The 14415-nt window shown below is 37.2% G+C and overlaps 3 protein-coding genes and 1 long non-coding RNA gene across 6 annotated transcripts; 3 read left to right on the forward strand and 1 right to left on the reverse strand.

Moving 5' to 3' along the window:
* Positions 1-244: 244 nt before the first annotated feature.
* mapre1a (microtubule-associated protein, RP/EB family, member 1a) lies at positions 245-5392 on the forward strand. 2 transcript variants are annotated; one of them, XM_056773376.1, is made up of 8 exons: positions 245-377; positions 862-1037; positions 1261-1406; positions 1499-1694; positions 2297-2338; positions 4556-4668; positions 4855-5007; positions 5098-5392. In XM_056773376.1, exons 2-8 carry the CDS (start codon positions 917-919, stop codon positions 5146-5148), a joined length of 822 nt encoding a protein of 273 aa, XP_056629354.1. In that variant the 5' UTR covers positions 245-377; positions 862-916; the 3' UTR covers positions 5149-5392. The 2 variants fall into 2 exon arrangements, with proteins under 2 accessions (XP_056629354.1, XP_056629353.1); XM_056773375.1 differs by lacking the exon at positions 2297-2338.
* Positions 5393-6415: 1023 nt separating this feature from the next.
* LOC130440336 (uncharacterized) lies at positions 6416-7547 on the reverse strand. Its single transcript, XR_008909534.1, has 2 exons — positions 7251-7547; positions 6416-7169 (listed from the first exon to the last, which is right to left on the reverse strand). It is a non-coding gene; the product is annotated as an uncharacterized LOC130440336 (long non-coding RNA).
* Positions 7548-7799: 252 nt separating this feature from the next.
* Positions 7800-10329, forward strand: si:dkey-16n15.6 (organic solute transporter subunit alpha). Of its 2 annotated transcripts, none has more exons than XM_056773343.1 (7): positions 7800-8080; positions 8197-8348; positions 8432-8505; positions 8607-8762; positions 8915-9026; positions 9219-9471; positions 9558-10329. In XM_056773343.1, exons 1-7 carry the CDS (start codon positions 8020-8022, stop codon positions 9992-9994), a joined length of 1245 nt encoding a protein of 414 aa, XP_056629321.1. In that variant the 5' UTR covers positions 7800-8019; the 3' UTR covers positions 9995-10329. The 2 variants fall into 2 exon arrangements, with proteins under 2 accessions (XP_056629321.1, XP_056629323.1); XM_056773345.1 differs by having other exon boundaries at positions 8432-8460.
* A 279-nt stretch (positions 10330-10608) lies between these two features.
* suv39h1a (SUV39H1 histone lysine methyltransferase a) lies at positions 10609-13661 on the forward strand. The gene is made up of 6 exons (XM_056773346.1): positions 10609-10654; positions 10915-11060; positions 11189-11848; positions 12074-12220; positions 12524-12653; positions 12790-13661. Exons 1-6 carry the CDS (start codon positions 10636-10638, stop codon positions 12921-12923), a joined length of 1236 nt encoding a protein of 411 aa, XP_056629324.1. The 5' UTR covers positions 10609-10635; the 3' UTR covers positions 12924-13661.
* Positions 13662-14415: the final 754 nt, after the last annotated feature.

The following is a 14415-nucleotide window of genomic DNA, read 5'->3' on the forward strand; positions in this document are numbered from 1 at the left end:
GATGATACATTTTTGAAACTTAAACAAAATGATAGGTGGACCTAAAAGAAAAAAAGAAATAACGCCAGACGTACCTCTTAATATAATTACAAAATGTGACGCCATTAAATCGTTATGCTTTCCATTAAATCTTTATTTCATACAACTACCAGATGGTGACTTTTATTTTGACAGTTCAGACTACGTAGCTTTGTATCTATTTCAACGCTTGATACTGACTTTTATTTTGACATCTGTGATTAGTTCGTGAACCTCCAGTTGTCCAGCAGCCTGCTGCCGAGTGCAGAAGCGGCACTTTCCGAACCACACACACGACGGTGAAACTGCTGCACGGTTCACTGACACATCCACCATAGTTTGGACTTTCTGAACCAAACGTAAGCTAAAGACAATGATTTAATGTGTAAAGTTCAAGATCAAACAGTAGAAAAAAGTGTTTGATTGCAGTTCTTGGTCACTTTCAGGATTATAATCGTTTGATGTTATGATGTATCTTTAAATTGCGAACGTTTTCCAACTTCGGTTTGACTTAAAGACAGCGTTAAAAACAATAACCGTCTGTATTAAAATGATGTATAACTTTGATAAGCAGTTGAAAACTTAATTGTCCTTAAAGCACAGCGTTTAGTCGAAACTTAAGAAGTTACGCAAAAGTCAAACTTAAAAGGAAAGATCGTTTTTGATATGTAAATTAAATCTGAGGCAATGTGAGCTCTATGATGAATATTAAAATACAGTCATTTAAACAAATCGTAGGGACTCTAATAGGAAGTAGATATGCAACAGTATGTTTGTGGGTGTGAATGTCTGTTTAAGGAAATGAGGTTTAACTTAACCTTTTAACATGGCATCTCCCTACAGTCACTTTGGTCAAAGGGATCTTCTTCAGTGTCAGATAACCTGTTTTGCCTTATCCATGGCCGTAAACGTGTTTTCGACATCAGTGACAAGTGACAATCTCAGCCGCCATGACATGCTCACATGGATAAACGAGTCCTTGCAGATGAGCCATGCCAAGATCGAGCAACTGTGCTCAGGTCAGTGACCAGCTGTCTTGCCCCTTCATTTTACACTCGAGCATCACTAGCTTGCATTTAAAAAAGGTTTGTGATGGGTAGCATTGATATGACTGTCATTTGCATGCTAAATTTGTCGATATCTAGGTCAGCAGTTATCAGAATGAGATGATAGATAAAGAAAGAAAGTACAGTACTCAAATAGATGATAACTGTTTTGACTCTACTGGTTTTGTTTTTTAAGGCTCTGCTTACTGTCAATTCATGGACATGGTGTTCCCATCATGTATTCCATTGAAGAAAGTCAAATTCCAGGCCAAACTAGAGCACGAATACATCCATAACTTTAAACTTCTTCAAGGTTCCTTCAAAAAGATGGGAGTTAGTAAAGTATGTAAAGCAATGTTTTCTGCTTTACTACAATAACATTACATATATATCAGTATGCTTGTTATTCTCAAGCATTTTTCATCTCTGTGCAGATTATCCCTGTTGACAAGCTTGTGAAGGGCAAGTTTCAGGATAACTTTGAGTTTGTGCAGTGGTTTAAGAAATTCTTTGATGCAAACTATGATGGAAAAGAATATGATCCAGTGGCGGCTCGACAGGGACAAGAAACGGCAACCAATCAGAGTCCAGCAGCAGCACCAGTTAACAAGGCAAGGAAAGTCAGCTCAGGTGAGAACAGTGAACACATAAAAATAATGAAGTATACTTTAGTATTTACTATCATACACTGTACCACCTTATAATAGTAAGGTGTTCAACTGTATTTATTATAATGTATCAATTTACTATAGTTAATTTAACAAAAAAATATATTATAGATTAAAAAGTGAAGTAATTGCTATAATATGCTACACTTTATTATAGTAAATACTAGTAAAGTATACCACAGCATTTTTTTCATGTGGAACATCAGCCTTATTTGTCTTGGTCATTTCTCACGGCCAATTTGATCTATAATATGTAATATAAAACCCATTTTTAATAAAAAAGTAAGTACGTTATATACATTTATATACACACACATACATATATATATATTATATTATATTATATCATATACATATAAATCATTCTCGTTTTCAGACTAGAAGTATATTGGTGTAATTGTCAAAGCTAGTTCCCCCATTGCTTAAACTAACAGGTGCATGACACTTGCAGCTGTTATGGATTATAAACCCGAAATATGTGGGTGTGACCCAGTGGGTCAACTGTTTTCACACGTAAGAGTGGCATCTCAGTTTGTGTGTGCATGGATTTTTTGTTTACTTCAGACACAGGCAGCACACCACCAGTCAAACCAGTGGCCCCAGTTGGTAAGATGTTCAGAGCTGCCAGTTTGCTTAATTAAATCTAGATCACACTTCCTGTTCACCTCTCCACATTTTGTTTTGCCTATGGTCCTTTTTTTCTGGTATTTTAAAGTAAAATATGTGTTATGACATAAAAATGTTGCACATTTAAGCACAACGGTCATCCCTAGGCTTGGGCTTCTCACAACTTTGGGATTAGGAACCTGTCACATTGGTTAGATTCTTATCATGAATTCATTTTAAGGTTGGATTTGATATATAGTTAAGTATGTACAGTGAGGGAAATAATAATTTGATCCCCTGCTGATTTTGTAAATTTGCCTGCTTACAAAGAAATGAAGGGTCTATCATTTTCATAAAAGGTTTATTTTTACTGATAGAAACCGAATATCAACCAACGTATATAAAGGTTATATATTGATTTACATTTCAGTCAGTGAAATTAATATTTGATCCCTTATCAACCAGGAAGAATTCTGGCTCCACAGATTGGTTATGTGCCTATATGGACAACAGATTAGTCCTGTCACTTTAAGAAAGTAATCTAAGATCAATTTATGTTTATAAAAGATGCCCGCCAACAGAATCTGTATCTTCCATTTCAAACTCTCCACCACAATGGTCAAGACCAAATGGGTTTCAAAGGATGTCAGGGACAAGATTGAAAACATGCACAAACCTTGAATAGGCAACAGACAGAAGCTTGGTGAGAAGGAGACAACTGTTGGTTTCCATTATGTTGAAATAGAAGAAATACTAAATAACTTTCAAATGCCCTTGGTCTGGAGTTCCCTGCAAGGTAAAGATGGTCATGAGAAAGGTTAAAGATCAGCCCAGAACTACATGGAAGAAGATTGTTAATGATTTTAAGACAGTTGGGACCATTGGTAACACGCTATGCCACAATAGATTGAAATCCTGAAGCACCCGCAAGGTCCTCCTGCCCAAGAATGCTTGTCGGAAGTTTGACAATGACCATCGAAATGATTAAGAAAAGTCTTTGGAGAAAGTGCTATGAGAACAAAATTGACTCCTGTTTTTGGAGGGAAAGAATTGCTGACTATGACCCCAAGAACACCATCCCTACAGAGAAGCACAGTGTTGGATACATAATGCTTTAGGGCTTTTTCTCTGCTACGGGTGCAGGATGACTTCACCGCATTGAGGGGCTGAAGGACAGTTCTATGTAACGTAAAATATTGGACAAGAACCTCCTCCCTTAACTAGATCACTGAAGATGTGTTGTGGATGTGCCTTTAACATGAACAAGACCCAAAACATATTGCTTAAAGAGTACATAACTAGGGATTTTTAAGGTCCTACTTTGGTTTATGGAATGTCCAACAAGATTATGTTGATAGAAACGTAAAAACACTTATTCTTACCTTACTTCTTGACTGACTCTCAAATGATTCATTCCGCTATTCTGTCTCATCCCCACCTTTCCGCTAGCCTAATTGATCTTATTGGTCAGATTGACTAGTCTGCTGTTATTGGTCTACCGCAAATGAGGCTCACAAGCTACAGTGTTTGGGGGAGAGGAGTGAGGTTTGTGCGTAAAGTCCTAGCAAAACGGGGCGGGTACTATATGTAGTGAAGTAAATCCACGGCGGTTCGCGAATGGGACTAGGGACAACTCGTTTGCATGATTCGACTCCCTTTTTTCCAAGCCAATAACTTTGTTATTCATTCACATTCGGATTTACAACTTGGCAGACTGCTTTCTTTCAAACACGGCAACATTACACACTGCATGAAATGTCATTTTCATGATCTCATGTTTAATGTGCTTCTCCTTAAAGAGATGTCAAAGCCAGCCTCTCGACCCTTGTCCTACAGAACATCTGTGAAGGAGGCAATTTGCTGATCCACAGCCAAGAAACCTTAAAGATTTACAGAAGAGTGTACTAGGATGTATCCTGACACATGTGCAAAGCTGGTGACCAACTATCAGAAATATCTGACCTCTTTGCTTTTCCTCTTTTTCTCCACAAATTTTAATGTTTTGCTCAGGGATCAAATACTAATTTCACTGACTGAAATGCAAATCAATTTATAACCTTTACATAACATTTTCCCCTGATTTTTTTACATTCTGTCTATCAGTTAAAATAAACCTACCATAAAAATTTTAGACCCTTAATTTCTTTGTAAAGAGGCAATCGGCAGGGGATTTCCCTCACTGCATTAGATGATGGATATCATTATGTTTATCTTTAGCTCCACAGCGTTCAGCCGCAGCAACCAAGACTGCAGCAAAGACTGTTCCAGCTGCAACGCGGGCGACAGGAACTGGTGGGGGCGATGAAGACAAGGGAGCACTTACTCAGATGGTAAGACCTTACAAGAAAGAAAACACTATTTACTGTTGAATTGGTTCAAAATAAGCCTCGGAATAAATGCAATTGTTATGATTAGATTGTGCTTTTTAGTAAAAAATATATTCTGTTAGGTTTCTCATTCTGCCATTTGCTTCCAAAAGTTTTAACCATACTGTTTTAATATTCCCATGTGAGCAGATAAATGACTTAAAGGCCACTATTGCAGACATGGAGAAGGAACGAGATTTCTACTTTGGTAAACTGCGAAACATTGAGCTCATCTGCCAAGAGAAGGAGGGTGAGAGTGACCCAACACTGCAAAAAATTGTGGAGATTTTGTACGCAACAGATGTAAGTGTATTTCAAAATGTTTAAAATTGCATCTTAAGTAAACATTCCTCTAATAAGCTCAGTTCTGTTATTTCCTCTTTCTGTCAACAGGAAGGTTTTGTTATGCCAGAGAATGAGTCTGGTGAACCGGAAGAGTTTTGACCAGTTAAGGGGTGCCTGTTTTTTAAATTCCACCCTTGAGACACTTAAATGCACGTATTGGCTGAATTCTGGTGTTCTACTGCACTTGCCTTTGGTCCATTGTCTTGGACTTCAGACTTTTGAATGTCTTTTATTCAGGGATGTTCTATACCTTGAATTTCATTTTTTATTGACCATCATAACATTATTTTTGTGAATGAAAAATAAAGTGCTTATCAAAGACTGTAAAAAGCAGTCCATTGAGCTGAAATTAATGTTTCTTGAATGCAGTTTGACAATCAAACACATTCACTAAAGGTCAGTCTAGCTTACCCATGACTATGGGTACATAATGTAATACTTGTCAATGGAATAGTTTGCCGAAAAATGGTCCCCCACTGACTTGACCATAGTCATTTTTATTCCTACTATGGAAATTCAATGGAGGCCATTTTGTGGGTGAACTATTCCTTTGAGGCCACATCATTTCCACGAATGTACACAAAATTGTAAGTTCCCTGACACTCCCAGGTCTGTTCTTTCATTTTTTTTATGCATTTATTACAATTTACAAGTTCTTAAATCCTTGAAAACAATCCTGCAGATTTGCGGTCACAATCAGCACAAAACAAATACAGAGACTACCTATCACTAAAAAGTAAGCTTCGTAAGAAACAGGCAGGATAAATCAAGTCCTCCAAAGTACCTGAGGCCTCATCAAAGTGCAAAGAAAAGGTTAAGTATTTTGTCTTACAAATGAAATTTAGAACGTGTGTAAGTACAAAAAAAATCAAGTCGAACAGGCCTTTTGAAATTACATTTTGTGCGCAATGCATGGTTTACTCAATTTGGGTTTTATTGTTAATTTTACTTTTAATTATAGGAGATGTATTTTCCATAGCCTAAATTAAACTAATAATGATTTGGTAAAACGATGTAGTAATAGAAACGTTGTTTAGATTTTTTATTTATATAATTTTATAATAATGGTTAATGGCTAAACCTCTTTTTCAATTAGTTTGTTTTTTTCTTCAATTCATTTTTTTATATAATGTTCTGTTAAATGTGTCTTCACATAGTCCTCTCAATAAAAGAAGGTCTGCCAAATCATCCAGCAAAGCGAGATGACACTAACTACACTTCAAATGATTTCCCATTTGTCTTTTAAAGCGTTTCACACGCAAATGTGAACCTCGAACTATAAAATTACTAAACGAGTATTTGCAAAAAAAACACACCTTGACACTTTTTTTGTAGTATCACCATTCTACCAAATTCTCTGCGTAAGCATGCTCAGAGGTGTGCTTATATTTACACACAATTCAACGTACAAGTACAAATTGGTAAATACAACACTTTGCGTCAATGTTTTCTTACGCACATATCTGTGCCCACGCATTGTTGATAAATGAGGCCCCAGGTATGGTTTTGCTGTGTCTTTGTTTCTGAACAGCACATTTGATTGCAAGTTGAGCAACAAGGGATGTTCACTTCCTCTCATACGCTATGAGACTGTAAGCATGTGAACTTCCCTTTTTTGCATGTTTGTTTCACACAGACGTGAAGCAACAGGGAAGCAGTTGTCATAAAGTTCAGATCAACGATAATTTGTTTCCCATTGTTTAACTATTATCAATCATATTCTTTTGTATCACACTTCCTTAGGATTAAATGCATACATATTCACGCACTTTATTTTATTTTGTTGTCCTAGTACAGTCATGGGCAGCAGTCGTTTACGACTCGTGCGAAGCAGAACCATATGGACCAGTCTTATCTCTTAAAATTCGTCAACACCCATCATTTCTCCCATGGTTTTAGCATTCGAGGCATCTGGGAAACGGTGGGCATTTCATGGCATGGTTTGATTTCCGGCTGGTGAAGTCCTGGAACCTGCTCCCCTGCTTGAATCCTGCGGTACACCTCTGAAAAAGAGAGAGTCTGGGATTGCACATCTGCTCCCGGTCCGTCAGACTGTGTCTCACGAACCACTTCCATGTCATTCTGCGCCTCCATCGATTTAATGACAAGCACAGACACCGCTGTAGAATACAATAATATGGTTTAAGTCATTTATTTTATTGTGATTGTGTGGACAACTTTGACGATCGGAGATGACTTACCTGCTTTTTAACTAAGTTTGGAAGCGTTCATAAGTTGACTTCAGGCTATTAAAAACAACAAAGATACGTACTGAAAACGCAGCGTTACATCCTTTTTTCACAAATTGCTATTTGTTCAACGTAAATATTAATTCACATTTGTTTACAAAGTCCACGCGTTTCTTTCGTAAACTTCCGGGTACGCCCATCCAACGACAACCCCGTCATTATTATTTTTTAGAATAAAAGGCCCTAATGGCTCTATGTCGAATTGTGAAAATACTTTTAGTATAAAAATAATTGTTGTAATTATTGTAATAAAAAGACATGTGTGTAATGTATTTTATATTATAAAGTATATTATACCATATTTTAATCAGTTACTGATTTGAGTACATTTATTACGCACTGTATTGACATTTGTAGAACTTTTCCATTTTTGTTTTTTCATAAATGTAATAGTCATGTCTACATTTAGGTTGTGAGAGGTTGTCTAGACATGCTGGACTGTGGAATTTGGCCTTTACCTGCCTGTTTAAGTCAATCATTAATATGTAAGCTTGGGAAGACATCCGTTAGACAATAGGAAGCCACCTTGATATAGATTTTTGTTGTTACTTTTTAATATCTTTTGGCTATTTTCCTACGTCTGCTACTTTAATGTCATCCCGGTTTTGCTCATAATATGACAGGCAGGTATTCAAGCCTGTTTAAGTCATTTTGTTCCATCAGCACCTGAGGGTTCTCACACCGCTTGAGTTTAGTGGGACTTCTCGGAACAATAAGCAGCATGGCGCGCAACTGTACTTTCATGGGGGGTGGGATCCCACTGTCATCGGAATTCTTTAAAGGTAACAACAATGAGAAGTCTAGATATATGAAACCAGATTATATCTATTAGAGTGCTTCTTATGTTATCTGACTTTGGTCAAATGTTTGGGTACTTATATAGTTTTATCTACTGTAGTGATCAAAAATGATCTTTGGCTGTTCCTCCTTCCTGCTGTGTTTGCTGTGTTGCTGCTTGCACTTTTCTTGGAGGAGATCGGCTTCTTTGTGCGTCACGTTTCTTCTACACGGCGCAGACGTCTCAGCCTGTGGATCCTGGGAATATACCCGGTAAAGGAATACCCACGACATGCCAATAAACTTTTTAATTTATATTTATATTTTGCCTTTGGTAACATTCTGTTCTTTGACAGGTCTTTGGGATGACATCTATCGTTTCGTTGTACGTTCCACGTTCCTCATCTCTATGCAATTTCATTGCTTCTCTGTGAGTGACTTCTGACCTCCACTATTATAAAAGAATTGCAGAATATTGATCCTAAATGACAACATTCACATCTATTTAGAATGTGTTCTGTTTCTTTTCAGATACCACTCCATTACGCTGTTGAAGTTCATGGTTCTAATCCAGGACTTCTTCGGAGGCAAGGCACGCATGCTGGCGGTACTAGCAGGGGAGCAGGTGTCTCCAAACCCCTTTCCCTGTTGCTGCTGCTGCTGCCTTCCACTCTTCAATATCAACAGGTACTTCACAATACTTCACAATTTAAATACGCTTTACAGATGTTCTAAAGTTACTATTACTCACAGATCATAGATGTTGAAATAACCAAATAGTTATATTATAATTGGGACGTCTTATTCTTTCTGATATGTAACATTATAACATCGTTCAGGACCAGTGTGCGCTGGATGATGGCTGCGGTACTTCAGCTGTCTGTGGTCAGAACACTCCTGTTTTCCCTAACTCTTGTTCTCTGGACAGATGAAAAGTATGATTATGGGGATGTGAGTTTTTGCTAAATGCCTAAAATGTAAATGTTCTGTGTTCATTTCTGAGGAGTAGGTACAAGGAACATTAAGTAACAAAAGTTGTCTTAAACAATGAGATCCAATGCAACAATGGGATACTGACCAACACATTATTGTCTTAACCATATTATATGAAACTGCGAGTCTGACAAAATTTGTTTTTCATAGGTGGATTCAGTCAACCCCAACACATATGTCAATGCCATCATTGCTGTTTCTACATTTCTATCCTTCTATGGCTATCTGCTGTTTTACAAAGCCACCAAAAGGGCGTTGTCTGGATACAGCATTCGAGCCAAATTCATTTGCATCATTGTTATCTTGGTCCTTTGTGGATTACAGAGTGGAATTTTGGAGACCATGGGTGCACTGAACATTATTCCCTGCTCACCTCCATTCTCTGACCTCTTTCGCTCTCAATGTAAGAAGTACAGACATATTTCTTGGATCCTGCACATTGAAGCTTTACTTTAAAAAAACAATAATTTCTCTCTCTTTTTTTTAAAGTAATTTACCACTATTCCATTACCGTGGAGATGTTCTGCATCAGCCTCTTTGCACATCACTCGTTCCGGAAAGTTGAACCATGTCATGAGGAGAGTGATGAAATAGAAGATGATGTCATGAGAGTTTTCAGTGAGAAAGCGATTCAGACAGAAGAACAGCTATCATGTGCTGTGCAGCTCTCCTGTCAGGAGGATCAGATGAGCCATTCTAACATTGGGTACAACAGCGACAGTGAAGACAGTCTCTGTAAAATTGAGCATGCCCCACTTGACTACTTCCCATTTTCCTTCCCTTTACAACACACACCACAAACTGAAGCCAATAATGATAAAGTACATACTAAACCACCTGAAGACTCCGCAAGAATGGAGTTGCCAACCATAACTGTGATGGCTGATATTAACCATATCGACAATGTTGATGTTACTGTTGTATAGCAGAAAAGATGTATGCTATTTAATACTCTTTTAGTCAATTGATGATATTATAGCATTTTATATGCCTGTGACTCCCCTGAAGCCCAAGATATTAAACACATTTTAAGTGTTGCTTAAATACTATGTTTGAACATGGTCACACCAAGGCCATATACAAACAACACGTAATCCTCTTTTCGTAGCGCTATTGTAAAATATTTTTTTATTAAATGACTAAAGAACCATAATTTATTACTGTTTTCTAACATAATGCCATAATACTAACAATATAGTTGTTTAACTGTGGATGCTACACACAATGCATAAATGAAACAATTTTGCATTGGAAAAATGAATCTTGCTGTTATTTTCCTTTGTGGATTATCATTTTTTAAATAAATATAATTATGTTAAATATTACCATCAGTTGATTATGTATGTGATATTTTCCTAATAAAATAAAAAATAAAATAAAAATAACTTTCCGAACTTGCATTCTGAAAAACCAGTTGCTGTTGTGATCTTATGCTCCCGAATGTGAGCGACAAGCGGTCAGCGGGATCGACCAATCAGAGCTTAATACCCGTGTCCCAGCTACACCTCGACCAATCAGCAACTCAAATGCCGTAGCGCGCTCTTCCGGAGGCAGCGGCGAGGAGAACATGGCGCCTTATTTAAAAGGTAGATTTTCCCGTAATTTCGTGAAATAGTGGACTGATTATGATTAATTAAAGTAATAATCTGGAAAGTTTTATATAAAGGAGAGGACTCGTGAACTGCTGAGAAGTCTACATAACACATGCAGTTTACGACCTTAAACATATCAGTTCGCATAAAAGATGCGCTTTATCTGATATGACATCTTTTATTGTATTTACCTGGTGTGAGCCTTTAGTTTTCGTAAAAAAAACAATATTGAAGCTCCTTACGTATAATTTCAGATTGCAGGGTCTCCTGTAAACTTTCATGGGAAGACCTTCAATATCTGTGCCGCAGAAAGAGGCTACTATGCAATGAACTGGGCGTGACAAGAGAAAACTTCAATGACTATGAGGTGGAGTATTTGTGTAACTACAAAAAATATAAGGTGAGTTATTGCTTTAGTTATGAATTACCTGTACAACTCTGTAACATGTAACATAATTTGTGGCACCTGCTGCTTTTGTGGCGTCCTAATTTCATATGGACACTGTACCCAATTTATTTTCTATTTAGTCTCAAGAGTTCTTTCTGGTGAAGTGGATAGGCTACTCGGAATCAGAGAACTCATGGGAACGTCGAAGAAACCTTAGATGCCCCCAAATCTTGCGCCGGTTCAGACAGGACATGAGGGCAGCGCTGCTTCAGGCCAACGAGCCCCTTGACTCCATGTCCTTGAGTCCCTCAATTGCCTCTTTTCTTGCTAAGAAGGCCAAGCAACGCATAAAGCTTAAAAAATGGGAGGAAATCATGAACCAGACCTGCAAGCACAAGGGCCGCATATTCATGTGTAATGAGGTCGACCTGGATGGACCTCCTAAGAACTTCACCTACATTAATAAGAATAAGTTTGGCCAAGGAGTGGAGGTAAACAAGGCGACAGTGGGCTGTGAATGTGACGATTGTATCTCTCAGCATGTGAAGGGCTGCTGTCCCGGATTGTTAAGTCATCGCAGGGCATATAATGAAAGCAAACAGGTGAAAGTGAGGCCTGGTGTGCCGATCTACGAGTGTAACTCCAATTGCAGATGTGGGCCAGAATGTGGCAACAGGGTTGTGCAGAGAGGGATTCAATATGATATGTGCATCTTCAAAACAGCCAATGGGAGAGGCTGGGGTGTGCGGACGCTGCAGAGGATATTGAAAAACGCCTTTGTTATGGAGTATCTTGGAGAGGTAAGCAAGTAAAAGTCCCCATGAAATAAAAAAACTGGACATTTTCAAATGCGACTCAAATTATGTCCCGCCCTATCTTTTGTTACAGTGAAGATTGTGTAAATGTAGGTTAACATAATTTTCTATATCATATATATTGTTTAATCATTATTATTATTATACCGTTATTGAAAATGTTTTCTCTAAATGCTGATCACTGACCTGCTGTCAGCTGTTTTGCTTCAGGTCATCACTACAGAGGAGGCAGAGAGAAGGGGAATGGTTTATGATAAACAGGGTGTCACTTACCTGTTTGATCTAGACTATGTGGATGATGTCTACACCATCGATGCGGCTCATTATGGAAACATCTCTCATTTTGTCAACCACAGTGTGAGCACTGGAATTCTTGTCCTCTGTCTTATATACTGTAAAGAAATTTAGAACCAAAGTAGAGATTGATGTAGTGAATTACAGCTACAGCTTTACAGCACAAGCAAGTTTATTTTTAGTAAACCCATTCATTTCACATTACTGCTTTATAAGATGAATCATTTTTAATGTAAAAATAGGCTACTAGTCATATGTTAATTCGCAAAACTGTATGTTTTATTTGTTCAACTTTATTTAAAGCTATGTGCATTCAAAAAAGGTATGTCATGAATACATATTTACCTGTGGTGTTTTATTTCTCAGTGTGATCCAAACTTGCAAGTGTATAATGTATTCATTGAAACCTTGGATGAGCGACTGCCCAGAATCGCATTCTTTGCAAAACGAGGTATCAAAGCAGGAGAGGAGCTCACCTTTGACTACAAGATGACAAGTATGAACAAAGTCTTCCCTTTATTATGTTATTAGAAAGTGGACACTTTTCAAAACAAAAAATCTGCTAACAGCATGAATTAACGTTGTCAGTGCATGTTTTATTTATCTTAAGTACTTGTCTTTCATATTTTCAGTTGATCCAATAGATGCAGAGAGTTCAAAAATGGATATTGACTTGAGCCGGGCAGGGTTTGAAGAATCACCCATTAAAAGGATCCGTATGGAGTGCAAGTGTGGAGTGAAGAATTGTCGAAAATATTTGTTTTAATTGAGTGCAGTAAATGGCACTTGCATAGAATTTTCAAATTTTAGTTCCCCAAATTTATTTTTGTATATTTTTATTCATGTTTATATATATATATTACTTTTATTCAATATACCTTAAGTAGTTTAGGTTTGTTCAAATAAATTAGTGTTTCTATTTTAGGACAAACCTTTGCACGTCAATTTTTTATCTTGCTTTCAGCATATTTTAGAATGTCTTTTTTTATTTCTTTTTTATGTAGATTTCTTTTTAAATTGATTAACGACATTAAAAGTGTTCATACTTGGGTTTTGATTTTTACTGCAAGAATATAGTGTAAATATGTGTTTTTATTGGCCAGCAGATGGTGCTGTTGTGTTCATATTGTCAAATCTATATGTAGTCAATATCATTTAAGATTCAATAGCACCTTTCATTCAGTGTGATGCAAAGTGTTTTCACAGTGGTATACAGGAAGTAGAGAAGTTGACAGCAAAGATAGTAAATAAATACACGAAGGTGCTTGTCAAGCACTAAAACACATCTTTGTAGAAAGCACAAGCAGTCATGTTTATTTCAAGAGCTGCACTCTCTGGATTCTGTACAGTAAATATGTGGGAAGGCTGTGGTAAAACCTTTCAGAGAGAATCAATAAGGCATTGCTGTATCTCTGACCTGAATCCCTAGCTAAGGACAGTCTGCCTGGTCAGCACCTTCTTCCATTAACCTGCAATTCATAGTTCTTACCTGACGTCTTTGTCATTTTCTTATTTATAAATATCTATTGTTCGAAACACATTTATAAACTAATAGAATTTACAGTATATGTTGTCCTGTACCATCTCTGTGGGTGAGTGTCTTTATTTGATTTGGTGGATTTGCTGTGATTCAAACCTCAATAAGCGCACACTGGGGAACATTAAGCAGTTGAGCTCACACATATGGTTTGATCATCTATCCATAGCTAGTCTCCCACAGAGTGGACTAATGTTCATCCAACACACACATGATCACTTCGATGTTGATATCCCATGGAGTTATCTGTAAATTCACACTATGAACATTGACGTTGACAATGAGACATTCAGGCAGACAGGTTCAATGTTAACAAAGTTGATGTTCTTGTACCCAACTTTTGTCTTGGTATTGTTTTTTCATAGTGAATCGCATGTGAATTTGAAATGATCATTACTAGAAAATACCCTAGGATTGCATTCTCCTAGTTTAATACCTTTTTGCTTTCATCACAGCATCCACTCAAGCTGGCACAGACTCCACAAGGTTTTGCAAAACCTGATGATCCATGTTATCTGGTATCTCAGCATGATTTGACAATGTTCCAAAAAGCATCTTGTGGGCTTCAATGGAAGCCAAAACATCAATGTCACACGTTTGTAGTGCAAAATCCCAGATTTCATCAATTTGCCATATCTTTTTCATTACTTATTAAATCTCAAAATGTTAATTTTAAGGTTTAAATAAGATTTTGAATTAGATTTGTTTTCAAGCAGAATCA

This window comes from Triplophysa dalaica, chromosome 18 (assembly GCF_015846415.1).
Source record: "Triplophysa dalaica isolate WHDGS20190420 chromosome 18, ASM1584641v1, whole genome shotgun sequence".
Taxonomy (NCBI): Eukaryota; Metazoa; Chordata; class Actinopteri; order Cypriniformes; family Nemacheilidae; genus Triplophysa; species Triplophysa dalaica.

Coding starts and splice junctions, on each gene's coding strand:
- si:dkey-16n15.6 (XM_056773343.1), top strand. CDS start 8,020: ATGGCGCGCAACTGTACTTTCATGGGGGGTGGGATCCCACTGTCATCG. Junction 9,027..9,218: donor AAAAGTATGATTATGGGGAT/GTGAGTTTTTGC, acceptor TGTTTTTCATAG/GTGGATTCAGTCAACCCCAA. Junction 9,472..9,557: donor TGACCTCTTTCGCTCTCAAT/GTAAGAAGTACA, acceptor TTTTTTTTAAAG/TAATTTACCACTATTCCATT.
- mapre1a (XM_056773376.1), top strand. CDS start 917: ATGGCCGTAAACGTGTTTTCGACATCAGTGACAAGTGACAATCTCAGC. Junction 1,038..1,260: donor GATCGAGCAACTGTGCTCAG/GTCAGTGACCAG, acceptor TTGTTTTTTAAG/GCTCTGCTTACTGTCAATTC. Junction 1,407..1,498: donor AAAAGATGGGAGTTAGTAAA/GTATGTAAAGCA, acceptor ATCTCTGTGCAG/ATTATCCCTGTTGACAAGCT.
- suv39h1a (XM_056773346.1), top strand. Junction 11,849..12,073: donor TTATGGAGTATCTTGGAGAG/GTAAGCAAGTAA, acceptor GTTTTGCTTCAG/GTCATCACTACAGAGGAGGC. Junction 12,654..12,789: donor CTTTGACTACAAGATGACAA/GTATGAACAAAG, acceptor TCATATTTTCAG/TTGATCCAATAGATGCAGAG.